At 44.2% G+C, this 24,332-nt stretch overlaps 1 protein-coding gene across 2 annotated transcripts in view; it reads left to right on the top strand.

Annotated features, from left to right (window-relative positions):
- Nucleotides 1-19,996, top strand: part of FBXO32 (F-box protein 32) — a 42,854-nt gene extending 22,858 nt beyond the window's left edge. The window contains exons 5-9 of one of the 2 annotated variants that reach the window (XM_003933734.4): nucleotides 3,975-4,068; nucleotides 4,916-5,100; nucleotides 11,931-12,113; nucleotides 13,214-13,357; nucleotides 14,482-19,996. In XM_003933734.4, coding sequence (XP_003933783.1) covers nucleotides 3,975-4,068; nucleotides 4,916-5,100; nucleotides 11,931-12,113; nucleotides 13,214-13,357; nucleotides 14,482-14,571 — 696 coding nt within the window. In that variant the 3' untranslated portion in view covers nucleotides 14,572-19,996. The remainder of the gene's footprint in view (nucleotides 1-3,974; nucleotides 4,069-4,915; nucleotides 5,101-11,930; nucleotides 12,114-13,213; nucleotides 13,358-14,481) is intronic. The other variant, XM_074387105.1, reaches the window with a different exon arrangement.
- Nucleotides 19,997-24,332: the final 4,336 nt, after the last annotated feature.

Raw genomic sequence — 24,332 nt, 5'->3', positions numbered from 1 at the left:
AACCTTAAAACCCCTACTCTATGGCGCTTTACAGAAAAGGTTTGCCAACCCCTGATGTCAACCTTAAACTTACAAAAAGATTGGAGTTTAGAAGGGAAAGAAATAATACCTAATAATAAAAATGCCTATGTTTAGTATTTACCATGGATTTATACATATTTATCTCACTTAATTCTCATAAAAATCCTGTGAAGTAAATAGTCTTTTTATTTCCATGTTAGAAATGAAGAATCTGGAGTTGAGGGATTAAATGACTTACACTGTAGGCTGGAGAGCAAACTCCATGAGTCTAGGGATCATGTGTCTTCATCATCATGTCCCTGTCACCTACCATGCTGCTAGGACAGGGTGGACACTCAGAAAATACTTGCTAAATGAATGACAGTTACAAAGGTCACCCAGCTACAGAATCCAGGTCTTCTCCTATTCCAGAGTTCTTTCTCCTGACTCCACAGCTGTCTGACAGTTAAAAAAAAAAAAAAAAAAAAAAAAAAAAAAGGCTGTTGGCAGTTGGGGGGGCAGGGTACTTTCCCTTGAGACAGAATGAAGCACAGATTGGTTAACATGTCATTATGCTGTCAGTTGACAAATTTTTGCTATTACCTCCTTCTCCTTAGTCAGAGAAGATAATCAGACCAAAAGGCGGTTCGTTTCTCCTCCAATGCACAGTCATGGTGTTGAGAGTTTACTTGTCCTTGTGATTGGTGCATATTTAGACAAGATTAAAACTGACACCCTCATGAGATGGTAGTCACATGGAATCTGGGTTTTGGATGGATTTCAGGCAGAGCTCTGGCTGCCTTCCTCCCAACCCCTTGCCCCACCTCCTACCCAGTGATGAGTCACAGTACACAGCCGACTACCCTTCAAGAGCCGACCCAAGGCTTTTGTTTTCTTTTATCTTGCTTCATGTTGGTCACGTGAGGATCAGAGTATTAATAGAACATTGCCTCAGCCTTCTGAATCTTGCTGTTGGTCAGGGAGATACATGAAAGGTTTGGCCAGCCCCTTTGGGCCATTTTCACTCCTTTGTTGACTATCACGTGCTGGTTGGTGGCAAAGCTAAACCACAGCATTTGGTGTACTCACCACCCATGGCCAAAGTCTATACTGGTGTTTTGATTTCCTGCCTCTTTTAGCGGGCACTCGGTGACCTCCTGACTTCCAATTAGATCACCAGTACTAATTGTAACAAAACACCTCCTCCTCCCAGTCAGCTAGCCTCATCCCTCCCTGCATGTGGAAAAGATACAGAAGCCAGGGAGAAAAAGGAGTTTGGTTTGGGAGTGTTCACATATATATATATGTGTGTGTGTGTGTATATATATATATATATATATATATATGTATGTAAGTAAAATTACATTCAGGAAATTAAAAGTCTGTGTGTAGTTTAACAGGCTCCTGAAGGGCTGCATGGGGACAAAAATGTTATAGAAATGCCATGGAGGCAGAGGTGCTCTGAACTGCCTAGGGCCTTGATCCAGAAGTTTCCATTCTCCTCTGCAACCCAATTTTTAACATTTCATTTTGCATGCTCGATAAACACTGAGCATGACACTGGGGTGGGTGCTGGAATTACTCAGACTTGATTCCAGCACCCACCATAGTGTCATGCTCAGTGTTTATTGACCTGAAGGGAAGTAGGGCTGAGGCCTGGCCAGGAGATGAAACTCTCTTGGAAAGTTTCCTCGGAACAGAGATCCTAGCTTCAACGTAAAGGAGGGGTCTTGGTTCCCTACGTCTCATCTATTGAGTCTCAGGCTAGATATTACCACAGTGGTTTTTGCATCAACCTAATAGTTTTCTCTGGGGGCCTGGTGGGTTCTCATGAAGTTAATTATTTTCACTTTACATCAACCTCTTTTGTTTGTTAAGTCTTTGAAAGCATGACGTGTGTCCTTTTACTCTCCTGTGTTGACATGGAGTCTGCTGAGTCCTCACTGGTTGTGGAGTGGCTCTTAAGATGGGTCTCTTGGGCCATCTGTTAAATGGATTGAATTAGATGGGCTCTAAGACTCCTTCTAGTCTAAAGTTTCATTTTTCAACAATAGAATCTTTGTGGTTTTTTTATTTTTATTTTTCGAGATGGAGTCTTGCTCTGTTGCCCAGACTGGAGTACAGTGGCGCAATCTCGGCTCCCTGCAACCTCTACCTCCAGAGTTCAAGCAATTCTCCTGTCTCAGCTTCCCAAGTAGCTGGGATTACAGACATTTGCCGCCAAGCCCAGCTAATTTTTTTTTTATTTTTAGTAGAGATGGAGTTTCACCACATTGGCCAGGCTGGTCTCAAACTCCTGACCTCAAGTGATCCACCTGCCTTGGCCTCTCAAAGTGCTGAGATTACAGGCATGAGCCACTGTGCCTGGTCTTTATTTTTATTTATTTATTTATTTTTTGAGACGGAGTTTCACTCTTGTTACCCAGGCTGGAGTGCAATGGCCCAATCTTGGCTCACCGTAACCTCTGCCTCCTGGGTTCAGGCAATTCTCCTGCCTCAGCCTCCTGAGTAGCTGGGATTACAGACATGCACCACCATGCCCAGCTAATTTTCTGTATCTTTAGTAGAGACGGGGTTTCACCATGTTGACCAGGATGGTCTCGATCTCTTGACCTCGTGATCCACCTGCCTCGGCCTCCCAAAGTGCTGGCTTTATTTGTTTTTTAATCTTTCTATGTGGGTAAAGAATTTTGCTATGGAAGGAAAGAAAGATTGGACTAAGTATGCATTAACTTCAGTTATTATCTTCATTTACTTTTGGCAATTGTGGGGGTGGTAGGAATGGGATATACTTTTACAACTAACAAACTGGCCAGGCACAATGGCTCACACCTGTAATCTCAGCATTTGGGGAGGCCAAGGTGAGTGGACCACCTGAGGTCAGGAGTTCGAGAGCAGCCTGGCCAACATGGCAAAACCTCATCTCTACTAAAAAGACAAAAAGAAACATTAGCCAGGCATGGTGGCATATGCCTGTAATCCAAGCTACTCAGGAGGCTGAGGCAGGAGAATCACTTGAACCCAGGAGGTGGAGGTTGCAGTGAGCCATGATCACACCATTGCACTCCAGCCTGGGCAACAAAGCAAGACTCCATTTCAAAAACAAAACAAAACAAAACAAAAAACTAACCTTTATTTAGGACCTAATTAGTGCCAGGCACTTGCTGAGGGCTTTATGTACATTCTCCCATTATTGGTCACAACAACCTTGGGAACTCTAGATATTATTAATATAGGTGAACAAACTGGTTGGGGCACCAAGGAATGTAGTAACTTGCCCATCATCACGGAGCTAATACACGATCAAATCAAGACTTGAATCTAAGGCCAAGAGCTACAAGGATCCTAGTTTTTAGCCACAGTGACATCAGACAAAATACATCCCTGAATTTCTCTCTTTTTCCCATGATTGACATCTTTCTACAAAAATTTAAATGCAATGAAAGAGTCTAATTAATAGACACGTTTATTGAACACTGCAGAAGCAGGAGGTATCGGGATAAGACTTTCTACTTCCATGGAAAGTACATATGGCTGCTGAACGTGGGCGTTAGGTGTCTTGCGAGTGGTCAGTGCCAATAAGGAAGAAGTTCATGTGGGGTCAGAAGAATTCCCGCTGGGAGGTGATTCTGCAGAACTCAGCCATTCACAGGTCATGGGAGATTTTGTTCCCTTCAGGGTACGTCAGCTTCACTTGCGGAAGTAGGACAAATAGAATGAATTAGCCCCGGCTGAAGCCAAAATTTTTTATATTTAAAAGAAGAAAAGCAGCTAAATATTCAGCCCGATCCTGGGTTTTGAATTATCCCATTTATCTTTCACTCTGAGCATCTGCTTTTTATTGCATTGTGGCCCTGCCTGCCATTTATCTCCCCGTCAGTCTGTATCCACGTGTCATGGGACTCAAAAGTGAAGATTAGAGGAGAAAAATATCTCTGTATTCTAAGCCTGGCAACTTCTATTTTTATCCTCAGCTGTTGGAGCTGATAGCAAAGTCACAGCTCACATCCCTGAGTGGCATCGCCCAAAAGAACTTCATGAATATTTTGGAAAAAGTGGTACTGAAAGGTGAGCCTTCTCTCAATCTCTTACCCCTTTTTATAGGCAGATGGGTTTTCCAGTGGAGTGGACATGTCATTTGATTTAAAGACATGTGAAGGGATGGAAATGAACGACTCCAGCTCCATTTCAGAAGCACTAGATTCCACTTCAGAAAGGGGTGCAACTCATCCTCATGGCAAAGGCTGAAACCGTCACCTTCCTGTCCTTTCTTTGGGATCATCCACTTGCCCTACTATAATCCTCGTAGGTTTCTCAGTGTAGGCACAGGTCCCAATGCTGGCTACGGAGCCTCCAGGTTCCAAATTCCTAGAAAATCAACCTATGTACAAAGTCAGAATAGATTCATAGACTATTTCAGCTGGAAGGAATGTTAGGTCTCTGGTTCAACTGTCTCATCGTACACGTGGGGAAACTGAGGCCCATGAGGAGAAGTGATTTGTCCATAATCATACAGAGTCAGCCAGACAGGATTAGAACCCAGGCTCCAAACCCCTGGAACTGTGCTCCTTCCATTGACTGTCCTACAGGGGGGTCACTTCTGGGCAAACAGAGCGGCCTTCTGATCAGGTGAGCCATGGCTGCTGGGAGAACAATGAAAAGAGAAAGAGGCTTTATAAAAAATGAGAGAGAAGAGAACAAAGAGGAACCTAGATAATGGAAACTCTACCCCTTAACCTCAAGTGCAGAAGCTTGGCCAAGCATACAATAAACACCAGTGAGAAAGAAAACCATATCCCCAGAGGCAGTGCCTGGGTAATGTGAGCAGAATAGAGACAGAGAAAAAAAGCTCATGTTTGAAATACAGGGTGTTCCAGAATCATAACTTCGATTATTTTTTTCTTTCCTACTCAAGTCCTTGAAGACCAGCAAAACATTAGACTAATAAGGGAGCTACTCCAGACCCTCTACACGTCCCTATGTACACTGGTCCAAAGAGTCGGCAAGTCTGTGCTGGTCGGGAACATTAATATGTGGGTGTATCGGATGGAGACGATTCTCCACTGGCAGCAGCAGCTGAACAACATTCAGATCACCAGGGTAAGCCAGCAAGCCCAGCCTCCTCCCGCAGTGGGTCCCTCCACAGAGACACTGGATAGCCTCGCCAAGACTTTGAATTCACTCCCGTGACAAGAGTCTAGTCTTTTCTGATCTGCTGCCTTGTCCTGGTGCTGAGGGTGGGCTGGGGAACCTCCTGATAAAGGGAGGTGGGAAGAAAAACTTGGCAAAACAGGATCAAAGTACATGAAAGATGACAGCCTGGTGAACCGTCGTGGGAAACTTGGCTTTTGGGGAGATAGATGCTGGCTGTCCTGCTGAAATCTTTAGCGGGGTTCAGCGATCTCTCTTTGCTCATTCCCTCATAAAGGATGAGTTGTTTGCAGCTTTAGGTTGCTGTCTTGAATACAACAGAGCTGGGAAGGCAGCGGCTTGGAGAACTGGTACCAGCCTTTTAAAATCCTAGTTCTGATTATTGGTAGTTATGACAAAGGAAGCCTTTGATTAAAGACTGTGAGCTTGCATGTTGGAAAAGGATGAGCAAGTCTCAAAGCAAAAAGAAAAGGCCCTGTATTACCAGTGAAGTTTGGCGACCTATAACAGTCGTTTCGTTTGGCTTTCACAACATAACTTGGCCCTCAGCTCTTGTCCTCCTATTAGCGGCAGGAGAACCGAGGCACAAAAAATAATAATAATAATAATAATAATAATGGGAGGAAGACGCTGGTGTAATCTCTTAGGGCTCAGTAATGGACAGACACACTCAGGCGGCTCATGAAGCACTTAGCTTTCTTATCTCATCCCTGACCATAGCTGGCTAAAGTGGTTTCCGGGACCCACACTGATATACTTTGAGGTTGCCCCCTATCAGGAGAAGGTAGCAGGAAGAAATCCTTTGACTTCTTTTAAATAACTCTTTTACTAGATGAAGTTTTTACAATGCATGTCCATGACTTTACTGGTAATGACCTCTCTGTACCTTCCCTTTTGAAGCTGCGAAACAGAGTAAGTTGAAGCCTCAGAGTTATGTGACTTCCTTAGAGTCGCTTAGGCTACGACACCTACACGCTGCACCCACAGACACACACGCACAGGGCGGAGCACAGATGCAAGTCATCTTTCAGAAACTGTCTCAGGTATTTGACTTTTTTAAGAGAATATGGGCCAGGCACAGTGGCCCACGCCTGTAATTCCAGCACTCTGGTAGACCAAGGCAGGTAGATCACAAGGTCAGAAGATTGAGGTCAGCTGATGAGCATGATGAAACCCCATCTCTACTAAAACTGCAAAATTTAGGCAGGTATGATGGTGCGCACCTGTAGTCCCAGCTACTTGGGAGGCTGAGGCAGGAGAATCACTTGAACCAGAGAGACAGAGGTTATAGTGAGCCTAGATCGCACCACTGCACTCCAGCCTGGGCAACAGAGCAAGTCTCCTTCTCAAAAAAAAGAGAATGTGCATATTTATTATGAAAATTAACCCAATTCATTCTAATAAGGTACCCCATTCCCACGGCTCAAGTGTAGGCACATAGTCTGACCATGTGAATGTGAGACCCAGGTTTCCAGCTTCTCTCACAGAAACCCACATATACTTTCTACCTGATTTCTGCCATTCTCTATGACCTGGAGTGACTGACTGGGATTATTCTAAGGCCAGGAGAGAATAGCCCAGCTAGTGATATCAACAAGCAGGTCCATATTTCCCAAGGTATCTTCCCTTTAGCAACTTCAGAACACCCATTTAGATGGTCACACTTGGCCAGGCGTGGTGGCTTATGTCTGTAATCCTAGCAATTTGGGAGGCCAAGGCAGGTGGATCACCTGAGGTCAGGAGTTTGAGACCAGCCCGGTCAACATGGTGAAACCCCATCTTTACTAAAAATGCAAAAATTAGCCAGACATAGTAGTACACATCTGTAGTCCCAGCTACTTGGGAGGCTGAGGCAGGAGAATCACTTGAACCCGGGAGGTGGAGGTTGCAGTGAGCCAAGATCATGCCACTGCATACCGAGCCTGGATGACAGAGCAAGACTCTATCTCAAGGGAAAAAAAAAAAAACCTCTAGATGGTCACACTTGCCTGGAGTTTGCCTCTGTTCCCTCTGTCCACCTCCAAGGACCCCTCTTGGCCACATCTGCTCGTATACCCCGCACTGCCATAGGCTTAGATCCTCAGAGCCCTCCTTAGCTCATCCACAAACACCCTTCAGAGGCAGCTATTGTAGCTGCTGTCACCCCTCTTGGAGTGGAAGTGCAGTGGGGACCAGAGATGCCCAGTGACGTTCTTAGCTATAGACAGCAGTTAGGGCCAGAGCTGAGGCCGGAACCCTGGACTCCCTATTCCTAAAATGGCAAAGCTTGCTCAACATCAGTGGTTTCCAAACTTTTTCAATCCAGCTTTCTTCCAGCTATTTATCCAATGATCCAGCTTTTTAAAAGACCCTCTTGAATCCAGTGAGATCCTATGAAGAAGAGATCAGACACTGAAGTTCACTCACTACTCTTCTGCACGGGCAGCTCTAGCCAAACCAAGCTATTCTCTGCATACGCCAAGCTTGGCCCTGCCTCAGGGCTTTGAAGCTTGCTGCCTTCCTTGACCCTCCAATCTATGGACATCACCATTCATCACTATCATGTCACCTTCTTCCGAGCAGTTATGATCTGAAATTTTCTTGTGTGTGCACTTTTCTGTCTCTGTCCACTGGCTTATAAGCTCTACAAAGAAAGTACATTACCCATCTATTCCCTCTTCCTGGCACAGAGCAGGAGACAGTCAGCAAATCTGAGTTGAATGAATGAATGGTTGAAAGGGAATCTCCTCCCATTCCCTGCCTGAGTACTCGTTCAATGGTCAAAGGAACACAAGTGGAAAATATGGCCCTGTATTATGCATGATGATAATAATTTACCAACTGCAGGATTTCTTTTTTTGAGGCAGGGTCTCTGTCACCCAGGTTGGAGTGCAGTGGTACAATCTCAGCTCACTGCACCTTCCACCTCCTGAGGTGATTCAGGTGATTCTTCCACCTCAGACTCCCCAGTAGCTCGGATTACAGGCATGCACCACCATGCCTGGATAATTTTTGAATTTTTTGATAGCCACGGGGTTTCACCATGTTGGCCAGGCTGGTCTCAAACTCCTGACCTCAAGTGATCCGCCCACCTCGGCCTCCCAAGTTGCTGGAATGACAGGCATGTGCCACCATGCCCGGCCCCAACTGCAGGATTTGAGGCAAGTTATTCAGTCTCTCCATGCCTCACTTTCCTCATTTGGAAAATAGTTGCAACAGTGTCTATGCATAGCCGTGGTGTGAGATGTAATCAGTTAATATATAGAAAGCAGATGGCGCAGTGCCTAATGCACAGTAAGTCTTGTAAGTGTGTCGGCTGTTAGCACTAAGGGCTGGCTCTGTGCAGGCACTCTTCTGAGTCTTTTACATGTATTAATTAACTCACCTAGTGAAGAATTGTAAATAGGAGTCATGACAGTGGCTAGCATTTACTGGGCACTGTACTATGCTTCTATGCATTAGCTCATCTGCCCCGCCCAGCAACACTGTAAGATAAGATTTTTTTCACATTCTAACTGAGAACAATTAGACCAAGTGGTTAAGAATAATTTGGCTGAGGCCTCACACTCGGTAGGATGTGGTACAAGGACTGACTCCAGGTCTGTCTGCAGAAGCTATGCTTTCAGTCACTGCACCTGCCTCCCACTGTCCTCTGTCCCAACCCTCCTTCACTCTGAGCTTCCTTATATTGAGAGCTGTACTGGAAACAATGAAGCTTTAAAGGGCTTTTCTTTTTGGTTTTTTTTTTTTTTTTTGGTTTCGTTTGTTTTGTTTTGTTTTTTGAGACAGGGTCTTATTCCCATTGCCCAGGCTCAGGTGACTCTCCCACCTCAGCCTCCTGAGTAGCTAGGACTATAGGCGCTTGCCACCACACCCAGCTAATTTTTGTATTTTTAGCAGGGACAGGGTTTCACCATCTTTCCCAGGCTGTTCTCGAACTTTTGGGCTCAAGCAATCCTCCCACTTCAGCCTCCCAAAGTGCTAGGATTACAGGCGTGAGCCATTGCACGCAGCCTCCACACAGATGCTCAACCCTCCAGAGGAAAGTGAAATTGAGAGAGAAAGAGAAAGAGAAAGGACTTAATTACTTCAGTCTGGACTGTATTTTACAACTTACTTTTTTTTTTTTTTTAACAGTTTGACCCAAAGACAAGTATGTTATTACATGCAAATATGAAGTCGACTTTCAGAGTAAATGCTTTCTGTTTTGCCAAAGTTCTATCTCAGTCTCCTCCCAGCATAAAATCTTGTTTTCCTGCAAAATTTTCGTATCTAATTCTATGGAGCCAATTTTTATTGGCAAAATGATTAATATAATAAAGAAGGAAGGAAAAAATTAAGAGAATGTTTTGAAGCATGTGAGGGGTGACATAGACCCGAGTGAATGTCAGCCAAATGCTTGACTACAGGAGCGAGAGTGACTATTTTTTCTTGTATGTGTTTAGTTCAAAAGGAAGAGGCATGTAAGAAGTTAACCACTTATCAGAAGGAAAGGCTCAGCATGGGTTCTGGGCAAGGATTTTGGAAAAGTTCAGGTTTAAAAATTTGACAGAGTGAACTCTGCCAAGTGGACTTGCCTTTAATAGGAGTTAATGTAATAATTGGCCTGGGAGTTTTAACCAAAAAAGTAGAGGCTTTGAAGTGCTGGAAACGAGAAGAAAATCTCATGGCAGTTTTATTAGCTCATATGATCAGCAGCAGATAATAAACGATAAATAGGTCTAGGGCCTTCTGCAGTTGGCAAAGACCCGAAGCTTGCAAACAATGGAGAGTTCTGCCCAGCAGCTTGGGGTAGAACCGAGGGGTAGAAATTGTCAAGTCATAGATACTTTGAATGAAATAGGAGGCTGAAGTCCTTCGACATCTGAGATTGTTGGAGCTGGGAGGGATCATCAGTCTCCTAAGCCATTCATTTTGGACATGGGGAAACTCCCCAGGGGACGTGGGATGCAGCCATGCTGCCTGTCCCTCCCCTGCACCTCCCATTCTTCTCCACAGCTCAGCCACCTCAAGCTCCCTTGCCACTGCTCCCTCCCCACCTCGGGCCTACCCTGCCTTGCTGGGGACAGAACTGCCCAGATCAAGTGTCTCCTGGAATCCCCCGTACGTTTGGGCTTCAATGTGCTTCGTACAGAGTTTGGCTCCTGTAAAAATGTGAGAAGGGAAATTGATACCCACTCTCAGGATATTTTCCCCTGAGCTAGGTATGGGTTTCTTCATCCTGTATTATTTTTTCTGTGAACTCTCAAAGGTCACAGAACATTGATGTAAAAATGTGAGTAGTCCAAAATCAAGGGCTCACCCAGAACCAGCAGGGTCTGGACAAGGAACTGCAGTTCCCAGGTGATCTGTTGACTGATCTGGATGGCAGCAGCCTGTTGCTGTTCGAGGCACATCAGCAAATAGATTTGCGGATCCCCGGGTCCAGATTCTTCCCACAGCACTTCGTGCTTCCCTCCATGACACCATTTACTGTATTATTTTATGTTACTTTACAGTTATTTGTTTCTGCTTCTGGGTCTCTCACCAGCCTAAAGAGCTCATTGCAGCAGCCTTAGCACCAAGCCATAGGAGGCACTCAGAAGAGGTGGTTTGTGCTGCGCTAGGCTACAAGGGACACAGAGTGAGACCCTGCCTTCAAGGATGTACATCTGGGCAGGATATCATAAGCCCATCAAAATTTAAAACAATAAAGGCTTAAATATATTAAGTTCAGGGATATACCAGAAGCTCTTGGAGAAGTTTGCGATTAATTGCCAAGATATTATCCACAGACCACCAGTTTTCAAAATGTTCCACGAAGCCCTAGGTTGGAATAGAGATGTCTCAAGGAAGGGTGGAGCTTGGGCCAAAGGCTTCTGGACCTGCCACTCCCAATGTGCGCGCGCACACGCACACACACACACACACACACACACACACAACCCAGCACAGAGTCTTTGTGGTGTTGCTTTCTACCTATTTCATTATTTGGGCTTCATTTATTCCACAGATATTTGTTGAGTGCCTTCTATGTGCTGGCCACTCTTATAGACACCCAGGACACAGTAGTGAAAAAAGATTAAAATTCCTGCCTTCATAGAGCTTAAGTTCCAGCAAGAACATTCCCTTCAAAGGTTCTTTTGGAAAAAAAGTTCATGTTCATGACAAAAAGAAGGATATTGCAAAAAGTGTCTGAAAAAGATCCCAAGAATCCTAGGAAGGTGCAGTGAGTAAAGTAGTCACAAAAACAGAAAGGCCTTTCAGAGGAAGCGGGTTTGAACTATATCTGAGCAGGAGGACTATGTGGCTGAGCAGAGAGGACTGGGAAGGTGGAGGCATTGAGTCCAGGCTGTGCCAGGCGTGTTTGGGTGCCAGTGAGTAAATCTACCTGGAGGGACCTGAGGTCTGGAGAGTGCCAGAGAGATGGGACTTGGGGTGGCAGGCTGGGCTACTCCATCCAGGGCAGTGAGGCCTTCAGGAAGGCAGCGAATCTTATAATTGTGTGAACTGAGTAAAGCATGAGGATCCAACATGCCATACTGGGAGAGTCTCTAAGAGTGAAGGTTGAAAGCTTCATGAAATGTAAGGAGATCCCTCTGGTGCCTCTCAGCTCAGCCCACCTCACGCTGTTCTTTCTGGGTGATGGCCATGGTCCTGTGTCTGCATTTAGGATGGAGAGATTTACTACTGCTTTCAACCTCTTATCAATAAACTGCCTCGAGGGTAGAGGACAGGGGGACAGCTGCATGGTTGGAGGGTGTGGTCTGGTGAATTGCTGCTCCCCGGCCCCTCACCTATTATCACCCTTCTCTCTGCAGCCTGCCTTCAAAGGCCTCACCTTCACTGACCTGCCTTTGTGCCTACAACTGAACATCATGCAGAGGCTGAGCGACGGCCGGGACCTGGTCAGCCTGGGCCAGGCGGCCCCTGACCTGCACGTGCTCAGCGAAGACCGGCTGCTGTGGAAGAAACTCTGCCAGTACCACTTCTCCGAGCGGCAGGTCGGCAAGGCCCGGCAGGCTTTCCTCCCACCCTCCTTCTCCATCTCCCACCCCAGCTTCCTTGGCACCCTACTCGAGCCTGAGGTCTGGGTTCCCCCTACTCCAGGTTTCCCTGTTTTTTGAGACAGCATCTTGCTCTATGGCCCAGGCTGGAGTGCAGTGACACAATCATAGCTCACTGCAGCCTCAGCCACCTGGGCTCAAGCAACCCTCCCACCTCAGCCTCCCAAGTAGCTGGAACTACAGGCTCATGCCACTGCACCTGGATGATTTTTTAATTATTATTTTTGTAGAAACAGGGTCTCTCTATGTTGCCCAGGCTGGTCTCAAACTCCTGACCTCAGGTGATCCACCTGCCTCGGCCTCCCAAAGTGCTGGGATTACAGGCGTGAGCCACCATGCCCGGCCTTAAAGTACGTTTATAGATATTATTTCATTTTATTCTAATGGCCCAGGGAAAGATAGGTATTGTTGTGCCCACTTTAAACAGATCAAGGGACTAAAGCCACAAATGGCTCAGTGACACATCCGAATTAGTGAAGTGGCTCTCTGGGTGAGGAAACTGGCCCTGACCTTGAATCCGGGCCTTCAGACACAGCTCCAAGCCTGTTTCCCTTCATCATGCTGCCTCGAGTCTGTTGGTCTTTTTCCAGTTTCTTTTTATGGATGTGTGAGTTCAACAAGTTCTGTTCATGAAGCCACTAATATTTAGATAGAAAATAGAGCCCTAGTGCCAAGCAGTTATTACAGCTCCCTGGAAATGATCACTCAAGGCTATAGCAAAGAAAAGATTGAAGTTGTTTATTGAAATCACCTAAACTTTAAAGGACCATCCAGCCACAGTTTAGTAAAGGTCACTAGTAACGTGTCACCAGCCACCTGGTTTTTTTTGTTTCGTTTTGTTTTAAGCTTGGTTAAAAGCTACTGTTTAACTGAGGAGAGCTAAGAAGATATTTCTTTCTATAATGACAGCTTTCCCCCCTGGCTATCGGAGAAATCAAAAGAGGGGAAAGAAGATGAGAGTAAACCTTTTCAGAACCAGAAAAACCACAAGCCATCTTCTTGACAAACTCTCTTGCAATTCCTCTTATTCATTTTAGATCCGCAAACGATTAATTCTGTCAGACAAAGGGCAGCTGGATTGGAAGAAGATGTATTTTAAACTTGTCCGATGTTACCCAAGGAAAGAGCAGTATGGAGATACCCTTCAGCTTTGCAAACACTGTCACATCCTTTCCTGGAAGGTATGTGTCTCAGAGGTGGCCGCCACAGACCCCCAGCCCAGCCCCTGAGAGCCAAGAGTGCCAGCCAGCATGGTGAGGCCAGCACGGGCCTGCCTCTTCCCCATCAAAGAAACTGATTCAGCACCAGAGAGGGTGGAAATGGAGGACTTTTACAGACCTCCATTTTCCTCACCTTCTTATGTTTATTTTTTTCTGTGTTCCACCCACCCACCCTTAAATCCTCCTCTCTCTGTGTGTACAGGTACGCACTTGCACATGGAAACACACAGCTCTTAATTTTTCCAGACCTGTAAAATTTTTTCACTGATGCATCATAGATGGACGTAGTTTCAGGTTCCATGTGATAATGGAATTCATGTAATTTGTAAAGATTAAATCAATGTACTTGACACATTCATAACCTTAAATATTTGTCACTTATTTATGCTAGAACCATTCCAATTCTTTTCTTCTGGCTGTTTTGAAATACTCAACAGATTTTTTTTTTTTTTTTTTTTTTTGAGACGGAGTCTCACTCACTCTGTCACCCAGGCTGGAGTGCAGTGGTGGAATCTCAGCTCACTACAACCTCCACCTCCCAAGTTCAAGCAATTGTCCTGCCTCAGCCGCCCCAGGTAGCTGGGATTACAGGCATGTGCCACCACTCCCAGCTAATGTTTGTATTTTTAGTAGAGACGGGGTTTCGCCATGTTAGCTGGTCTTGAACACCTGACCTCAAGTAATCCACCTGCCTCAGTCTCCCAAAGTGCTGGGATTACAGGTGTGAGCCACTGCGCCCAGCCTGAAATGATCAATAGATCATTGTAAACTGTATTCACTTACTGACCTAACAGCAGGTCTTACTCCTTCTATCATACCACATCCTTGTACCCATTAATCTACTTTCCTGCATCCCCTTCTTTTTCCCTTTCCCTGCTCTGGTAACCACCAGTTTACTCTCTATCTTCATGAAATCTACTTTTAAAGCTCCCACATACGAGAAAGAACATGCACCATTTAGGCCTGTGGCATTATTGACAGAATCGTTGCTTTGAAGCTAGAAAATGCCTTATGGTGCCAAAAGCCAATGAGCAGCCTCTGAGAACTTGAACCTAACCACGTCATAACCATGTGTTTCTTTCCAGGGCACTGACCATCCGTGCACTGCCAATAACCCAGAGAGCTGCTCCGTTTCACTTTCACCCCAAGACTTTATCAACTTGTTCAAGTTCTGAACCCCAGCACGTGACGGCACTTCAGAAGGATCCCCCTGCTGCCTGGAGAGCTGGGAATATGGCATTTGGACACTTCATTTGTAAATAGTGTACATTTTAAACATTGGCTCGAATCTTCAGAGATAAGTCATGGAGAGGACATTGGAGAGGAGAAACGCAGTTGCTGACGGGGAATTTAAGAATGTGCACTGCTCACTAGGATTGGTATGGAAAAGCAGAAATACTGTAAATAAACTTTTTTTCTAACAATTTGCCAGCAAGACTATAAGGGCAATAATTCTGTTTCAACGGTGAAAATGGAATTCTCTTGATGTTCACGGAAACTCCTTTAGAGTTCCCTAGGAAGAAAAAGGCAAAACTCAAATACAAAATAGAATGCTTTGTTTACAATGTGAAAGCGTGTTTAGAAAAAAAAGAAGAAGAAGAAAGAAAACTGCATAGGAGAAACCCTTGGGCTCTGGGGTTTGATCTGGTGTTTGTTTTGAGAAGGTGGAGGAAGCGCCACCCATCGTAAACCTGCATGGGCACAGAACCTTACCCTACAGAGATACCACACAATGGTCTACCTCTAAAAGCGTAGAGTGCCCTCTCTGACAAAGCATGTGATTCAGTAGGCAGTGTCTGTTTTCCTTGTAAGTGTTTTCATCACGATAAAAAGTGATTTAAAATGGAAAGAGATATTAGAGGCAACCGTCCTCTGGTTTCAGACTTCCTTTTCAGGCAAACAGGGCCCTCCTTGGAGTTGTCTGTTTACCAGAACAACCCCAAAGTACATGTTCCTTTTTTCCTGTCATGTTGTAGCTCATCTGGGGGAAGAGGAGGCTAATTTAAAACAATCCCCAGGGGAGAATTGCTTGAGCCCGGGAGTTCGAGGTTTGTAGTGAGCTATGATCGTGCCACTGCACTCCAGCCTGTCTCTAAAACAAAACAAAACAAAAAAAGCTGTCCCAGAGGACGTCCTGCTGCAGAAAAGATGATAGAATTAGTCACCCAATAAAATAGCTGTGAAGGCTTCCTTATTCCTGCTTAACTTCCTTCCTTGGGTATCTTCATGGATAAGCCTGTGTCTGTGGACTGAGTGGGGCTGGAGTGCTGAGGCTTGAAAGACGGGTTTTACAGTCAGCCAGTTAAACAGCTTACCAATTGCTGTTTCCCTTGTCAGGGAGATGAGCTGAGGAGCTTCTTTTCTTTAGGGCCAACATCAAAATTAGTCCATCCGAGCTGGGGCTTTTTGCAAAGGTGAGTGATTAAAAATCAAGGCTAGAGTTCCAGCTAAATAGGGAGAAGAGGTACCACGAGTTCATCTTAAGTTTGCTTCCGGGATGGGTAATTAAAACACGAAGATTCCAAGAGGATCTTGCGAGGCAAATATCAGCAGGTAACTGTGGAAGAAAGGAAATCTCAGGACCTAATGAGTTCATTGTAAAATATTCCTGGGAGCAGATGGGGGATGTTTTTGTTTTTCACTTTTTATAGAATATTGTTGCTTTCCTACAACAGTGTACATATATTTGCAGTTGTATATGCTTTTTTTTTTTTTTTTTCCAAATAAAGTTTGCATGCCTTTGGCAAATAAGTGAAGCAGAAATAGGAACCTGGTCCACATTCAAGTTGAGAAACAGTGTGTCTTTAAGAGGTGACCTTTGGGGTGACCTGGAAAGGGGGAATATGGCTAAGCATGAAGAGAAAGGAGGAAAGAGACAAGCTAGTGATAGAACACCTCTGAATCCCCGCCCTCAATAGCACACTACCCACGCATCAGCCTTCTGAAGAGAAGGAAACTACTCTTAGGTGCTCCTCACTTTGCAACATTTATGCTTACACCAGGATTTCTCAAGTTTTTTTTTCATTATCATCCCCCAAAGGAGAAAAAAACTACATTGATTTAAATTTTCCCTAATAAGAAAAATTAAATATGAAAGAATAGGATTTTGTCGGGTAAGACTGAGCTTTGGAGGGTCACGAACCACTGTAATATCTAAGGTTTGGTTTTGTTTTGTTTTGTTTTGTTTTTTGTTTTGCAATCTCCCTCCCCTGAATCAATCTCCCATTGGGAATGCGGGACCTAGACTGTTGAATAAAAAGCTACTTCTTCCGTAATTGTCAGGTTCTCTCCAATTTCTCAGCAGCTTCCTTAAAGACGTGGGGTGGAGCTGGGTGTGCCATCACTGAGAGAGCTCTGGAACCTTTGACTCTCAGTGACATTTTTTAGATTTAGGGGTTCGTGGCCTTCCACATCTCACCATCAACTTGTGATCTCTGCCCCTTCATGCTGATCAAGACAGAAACTCCTCATTGCCTTCAGGTTTGCAGTCCCAGAAACATTGCCTGCTGTGGACTGTCAGCACAAAACTGGGACAGTGGTCTCAATTAGACTGTCAACAGTGCACATGCCTGCACGATCAACCCCAGGCAACCATGTGCATCTGTGCAAGATGACCCCTGCCCCAAGAGAAGGGTTACGGTCTTCTGAAATGTTTACCAAGATGGTGCCGGTGGGCTCTCCCCTTGTCCTTTGGTGTTACTGAAGCTGGTATATGACAGAGTCAAGGAAATTTTTTAAGGAAAATGAAAAAGAAATCAACCTTTGTGGTTGTCTTTCATTGGAAGAGGAGAATAAGGAAGAAAATGGCAGGTAGCGAGGGAGAGGGAAAGGAATGGAAATGGCATGTCTTTAATGTTGTGGCTTGTGTGGGGATGATGGGAACAGCACAGCAGGCACAGTGTATCTGTGTTAGTGCCACGTGGTAGCTGTTAAGTATGGCCAGAGCCTCACATATAAGTAGAGTTAAGACAATTCTTGCTCTCTAAACAATAATATTAGCAAACCATCCCGGACAACCTGACCTATCAAACGAAAGCAAATAATGCCTGTCTCAGAACTGCTGGTCTAAAAGCCAGAAGGGGCACAACAGTGGAAATTGCTGGGAGAGAGAGAATGCTCTACTCTCTTTCTTGTGCCTACCTACCCCATCCTAAACCCTGTAAAACAGAATTCCAAAATAGATGTCAAATATGAAGTAATTCAGACTTCCAAATAAGGAAAGAGTTTGCCCAGGGCAGTATGAGCAAATCCACAGGGATGTTAAGATTTGGTCCAACTCAAAGGTTTATGGGCAGTGAGCCTAGAGTCTCTTGAGAGTAAGGCCCGGCGTTTGGGATAAGGAGAATACGTGAAGCTCAAGAGTGCTCACCCTAGAGAGCAAGACCCAGAAAAAAATCCAAAGGCATTTTAAACTAGATTGCATGATTACTCATTGCTGTTACTTTGAACAGACAAATCAATTGGATGGGAGGGCCAATGGCAGATGAACAAAAGCCATTAGGTGAAAGCATCCCCAATGTATCAGTTGTGAGGTGATTTTTGTGTAATGATGACCGGGTTTACATTCAAGTGGCTTGAAAGATGTATTTCAGAGGAACCGAGTTTGCACTACAAAACTCTGAACACTAGGGCAGGTTCTACTAGCACTTGGGAAGTAAGGTAATAGGTGTGCATTCTGCCACTGCCACAGTTCTCATCTTTGTGGATTCACATACCCTTTCCCATGAGGAGCTTGCTACTAACGGAGGCTCCTTGTATCTGTTGTTTTTATATGGGAGAAGAGACACAGCTTGGAATTTCAATTGTCTAAACAAGTGGTATGATTTACAAGGAGGCAAACAATTCAAGAGCTGTTCAATAGTATATCATTCTTAGCATTCAATACAATGTTTATTATAAAATACACACCTGAGTTTATGTTTTTCTACCAGGCTATAAGTGCAATAATGTCTTGCTACGCAAACACTCCATTTTATGTGTGAATTTTTTTAACTAAACTCTATCATCATTTTCTATGTTGACATCTATTTTTTTTTAATCTGTTTCCAACTCTCTGAGTCTGTGAACCATCTCTTCTGACTGGATGCTGGCCTAAAATCCTATTAGTGCTTAAACAGACCTCAAAACACTCTGAACCTCTAGGCCAATACAGAGATGTTGCTCTTTGATATATCTTGGGTCCTTGATGGTTTCAACAAACAAGGTCATAATTCCTTTAAATTCAGTGTTTTCTGTAGATACTTTCTTCTCAGTTTCATTAAGGAGAGTAACCCTCTTTGGTTTTCCAAAGAATGGAAACTCCTACCCCAGACTTTAGACTTAGAGCTTCTGTCTTTCAAGATGAGAAAGAGGTCCAGAATGTTTAGGGGACATGCCTCAGCCCACCTAGTACTCAGTGGCAGAGCTGAATGCCAACTTCAGCTGCCCCCAGCCCTCCACCCCAAGCACCTTTTGGTATAGCTGGAGACACATGACATTGGATGTGATTTTTCTCAAGACCTTCACTGTGGAAGGCATGGGAGACTGCCCAGAGTTGGTCATCTGGCCATTAACATGTCCATTTCAAGGCCCTGATTCTTACTGGAGAAGTTAAGGAGCTGCTTAATGTTTTTACAGAACTCTGATTCTGTTGTGAATGTGGCATTCCAATGAGTACAACCTGCCTGCTATAAAGAAAGCAGCAAATTTTGACAAATTTATTTTTTCCTTGGGTACTTAACATTTTTATTACAAAAACGGCCCTTATAAAAAAGACAGAAGGGCTGGGCAGTGGCTTGCTTCCTAGAAACTGAGATTCCGAAGCAGGCGTTTCCTCTCCCTGGACTCAGAGGTACTTTTAATCCATCTTCTCCATTTCCTCCTTCAGGACCAGCTATGAGATTCAGTGCATTTCTATCCCAGCAGATGTTCATTCTCCACTAAACCTCATCTTTTACTAACCAAAGGGGGATTATTCCATGAGGCAGCCAGGCGCAAGGGGCCGTGATATTCATGACTTTGTCTGCTGGGCATTTTTCAAAGTGTCCTTGAATTCACTCAGCAAACAAAGCTTCCTGGAGAATCTCTCAAAACTTAAGCCCTGCTCCATTTGGCCAAAAATGATGGCTGCTGCAAAACTCTGAACTTCTTGAAACTCCATCTGCTACAACATTAATTCTGGAGTTTAAACATGACTTTTTCTGTCTTTGAGTATAGATGTGTTTGTTTAATTAACGATGCACAAGTCTGTTAAGCAGAAGGCTCCAAGCTGTATTCTATACTTGGGAACCCTTGGTGCCATCTTTATTCTACCAAGTGCCAATCACCCTGGCTAAAGTGGGTGTATATTACAGCCTGTGTCCTAAGCTTAGAAGCTTTAATGTACTTTTTTAAATGAAAAATATTAGATGGGGTTGAACATTGTAACTAAAGCATACAGTTAGACCAATTACATGTAAAGATGTTTATTTAATAATGTGTGAGCTAAGTCCTTCTGTATAAATTATTTGCACACTTTTCTTGCATGTGAACTGATTTTTTATAGTTGTTTGTACCAGACGGTGGCATATTTTTGTAAAAAACTTTTGACACTGAATTGCAATAAATGTTTTTCCAACAACACACACTGGTGCATTTTTAGTGTGTCTCAATTCAAGTTGGCTTTTTATCATACCAAGTATGTTTATCTTTTGCCTGTTGAGACTTACATTCCTTCCCCAGAAACTTGTTACCATTTTTGTAAAATTTCTAGGAATCCATAGAAAAATCAGCTGGTTGCTGAATACCAACCTGAGTCTATAATAGAGCATTATGCTTAAACTGAATATTTTCATATACTGTTTGCACAGTAGAATATTTAGGGAATAATGAATTTTGAAGTTAACATCAATTTATTCATCAACAGGCATTCATGGAACAGCTACTATATGCCAGACCTGTGCAAGGCACTGGGAATAGGGTGGTGAATAAGACAGAAAGTGTCCTTGCCTTTTATGTGGGTGGAGGGGCGGGGGAGGGCGGGGTTTGTTTTTGGTTTTTTTGGTTTTGTTTTTTGGGGTTTTTTTTTTTGTTTTGGCAACAAAGATGGAATCGTCCTTGCCTTAATGAAATTTAGATTCTAGTAAGAAAGGCAGCCCAGGTGCAGTGGGTCACACCTGTAATTCCAGCACTTTGGGAGGCCAAGGTGGGTAGCTCACTTGAGGTCAGGAGCTTGAGACCAGCCTGGTCAATATGGTAAAACCCCATCTCTACTAAAAATACAAAAATTATCTGGGCCTGGTGGCACATGCCTGTAGTCCCAGCTAATTGGGAAGCTGAGACAGGAGTATCTCTTGAACTTGAAAGGCAAAGGTTGCAATGAGCTCAGATAGTGCCATGCACTCCAGCCTGGGTGACAAAGCCAGACTCTGTCTCAAAAAAGAAAGAAAGAAAAGAAAAAAAAAAGAAGGAAGGGAAGGGGAGGGAAGGAGAGGGGAGGGGAGGGGAGGAGAGGAAAGGGGAGGGGAGGGGAGGGGAGAAGGGAAGGAGGGAAGGGAAGCAGGGAAGAGAAGGAGGTAAGGGAAGGAGGGAAGGGAAGGGAAAGGAAATCAAGTACAAATTATTTGTAATAACCAATATGAAGGGAACAGACAAAGGGTTGCGATATAGAATAACAACTGGGACCCACTTAAGACAGTGAGGACGGAAGCAGCAGGGGCCTCTCTGATGAAGTGATGTTGAAGAAGCCAGCCCCAAAGGAATGAGGGCAAGAGCATTCCAGAAAGAGAACCAGCTGTACAAGGTTCAAATCATGGTCCTGCCACTTACCTGCAGAGTGGCCCTCGTCACCTCACTTCACCCCTCTGTGTCTCAATTTCCTTGACTCTAACAACACCTAACTCTTATGGCTCAGGCGGTTAAGTGAACTAACACATATGGAGTGCTTGGACGCAGGCACAGACTATGAGCTGAGTCAATGTTAATGATTATTGTTATTCCCTGAGCAACAAGAGTCTAAGAATCAGGTTCAGAATTGCACTGTGTTTCCAGGTGGGTATGATTTATTCAGGTGACTGATATGCAGGAGACTGGCTTACTTGATACTTTCACTCTGGGACACCCTCTGATCTGGTCAGTAACTGTCAATCAGAAAATGACAAAAAGTGCATGAGAGTAATTAGAGATCATTTTGTTAAACCTCCACCAGGATCACAAAATTTCGCCATTGCCTAAATATGACAAGACTTCTTTGCTCAGGTAGTGTGCCTACTTAGAATGTTCTTCCCCTACCATCTACCATTCATCTGATTAGCACCTTTAAGCCACAGCCTCACTAAAGCCTCTCCCAGCTGAGTAAATCTCATTTCCCATCACACTTCTTTGCCTAGGGACTTTGTTACATCATATGTGGCAATTGCATAGTACCTAGCACAGTGCTAGGGCTGAATGAATTAATAAAACTATATACACCAGGGGTCCCAATCCCGAGGCTATGGACCAGTACTGGCCCGTGGCCTGTTAGGAAGGAGATGAGCAGCAGGCAAGTGAGGGTCATCACCTAAGTTCCTCCTCCTGTCAGATCAGTGGTGGCATTAGAGTCTCATAGGAGCGCGAACCCTGTTGTGAACTGTGCATGCAAGGCACCCAGGTTGCGTGCTCCTTATGAAAATCTAATGCCTGATGATCTGACGTAGAATGGTTTCATTTCAGAACCATCCCCCCCGCATCCCTCTGGTCCACAGAAACCAGTCGTTGGTGCCAAAAAGGTTGGGTGTTATATACGTTAAGAAAAATACTCTTGAAAGTCTTAGGACCACATACCTATCCTTAACTAGACAAAAATTGGCATGAGTTTATGTGTATAGATAAATTACTTACAGCTTGTTGGTTTAAAATTAATGTTCATTGATAAAGTAACAAATACAGAGACCCAGTTTTCATTAAAGTTTCCTTTAAATTCATCTAACAAATCTTGATGTTTAATTTACAGGTCTCGTAAATTTTAAGACAAAATAATAGGACCTTTTATTACTCTTAGTAAACTCAAATTTAACAGACTACAGTCCCTCTAAAAAGTAATTCTCTTTTACAAACTTAATTTTAAAAATTCCTTTAAACATTTTAAAGCTGCAATTATAAATCTGATACATTTGATTTTTAAGCACTTCGATTATAAATTGAATGCATTTGCTTTTTAAAAAAGCACTGCAAATACCTGCTCAGATAAGCTTACAGCCTTAATAACCAAAACATTCTCAAGTAAATAAGTTACAAATTTAATAAATAAAGCATAAATATATTTTATCTCAAATTCTCTAGAAAGCTCTAACATTGTTAAACAAGTAAAATTATCATACATTTCCATTTAAAGCTATATCTTACACTAATTACTTATTTTAAATGGAAATCATAAGACCACCATGGTGGGTAAAATAATAGCTCCCTAAGGATCTCCACATCCTAATTCCTGTAACCTATGAATACGTTGCTACCTGTGAAAGGGAAATTGCAAATGTGATTAAATTAAGCACCTTTAGATACAGGGGTTATCCTGGGTGGGCCCAGTGTAACTATCTGGGTGGGCCCAGCGTAACTGTATTTATTTATATATTTTTTTGACATGGAGTTGCTCTCTGTCGCCAGGCTGGAGTGCAGTGGCACGATCTCAGCTCACTGCAACTGCCAACTCCCTGGTTCAAACGATTCTCCTGCCTCAGCCTCCTGAGTAGCTGGGATTACAGGCACATGCCACCATGCCAAGCTAATTTTTATATTTTTAGTAGAGACTGGGTTTCACCATGTTGGCCAGGATGGTCTCGATCTCCTGACCTGGTGATCTGCCCACCTGAGTTTTCCAAAGTGCTGGGGTTACAGGTGTGAGCCACCGTTCCCCGCCTTTTTTTTTTGAAACGGAATTTTAGTCTTGTCACCCCGGCTGGAGTGCAATGGCACAATCTCGGCTCATGCAACCTCCCAGGTTCAAGCAGTTCCCAGGTTCAAGCAGTTCCCAGGTTCAAGCAGTTCCCCTGCCTCAGCCTCCCAAGTATCTTGGATTACAGGTGCCTGCCACCATACCTAGCTAATTTTTGTATTTTTAGTAGAGACAGGGGTTTCATCATGTTGGCCAAACTGGTCTTGAACTGACCTCAGGTGATCTGCCCACCTCAGCTTCCCAAAGTGTTAAGATCGCAGGCATGAGCCAGCGCTCCCAGCCCCAATGTAACATTTACGGATGGGTCTTTAAAAGGAGAAGAGAAACGTAGCAGAGGTCAGACTGATGCAACGCAAGGACTCCACCGGCCCTTCCTGAGTTTGAAGGTGGAGGACGAGGCCACCAGCCAAGGTATGAGAGCAGCGCCTATCATCGGGAAAAGGCAAGGAAAGAGATTCTCCCTTTGAGCTCCCAGAAGGGAACACAGTCCTGCCAATATCTTGATGTCAGCCTACCAAAACTTACGTCAGATCTGACCTGCTGAACTATAAAAATAACAAATGTATGTTGTTTTAAGCCACTGAAAGTGCAATTTGCTGCAGTAGTAATAGGAAACCAATGTAACTTCTCGAGTATGTGTAGCAGCCCACCCCTGCAGAAGCTTTTCCCCCCCGGCAGTTCCATCCCCACCCCAGACAAACTCCCACCGTCCCTAATGCTACACAGCCCTCAGTCGAAGCTGAGCAAGGATCTGTCTGAAAATAAAAGGCGCAACCATCTTCACAGCCTAATTCATCAGCAAGACTTATTTCGACCGCCAGATACGTCAAAGTGCAAAAGCTAAAGAGGCGGTGTCAGCCTCTGTCCACGGTAGGCGTAAAGTTTTCTCCTTCCTTGTTTACATAGGCTTAAACTGAGGCTGACCCGCCAATCACGTTTCTGCCCAAGAAACATCACAAAGAATCAGTTGCAAATCGTTTCCAATGAGCAATGTTGATGAAGCAGCAGCGTCTTCGGCGCAGGGCAGCTACGCAGACGTGTGAGCTT

The sequence above is a fragment of the Saimiri boliviensis genome, chromosome 15 (genome assembly GCF_048565385.1).
Source record: "Saimiri boliviensis isolate mSaiBol1 chromosome 15, mSaiBol1.pri, whole genome shotgun sequence".
Lineage (NCBI taxonomy): Eukaryota > Metazoa > Chordata > Mammalia > Primates > Cebidae > Saimiri > Saimiri boliviensis.
This window is presented reverse-complemented; position numbering and strand designations above follow the sequence as displayed.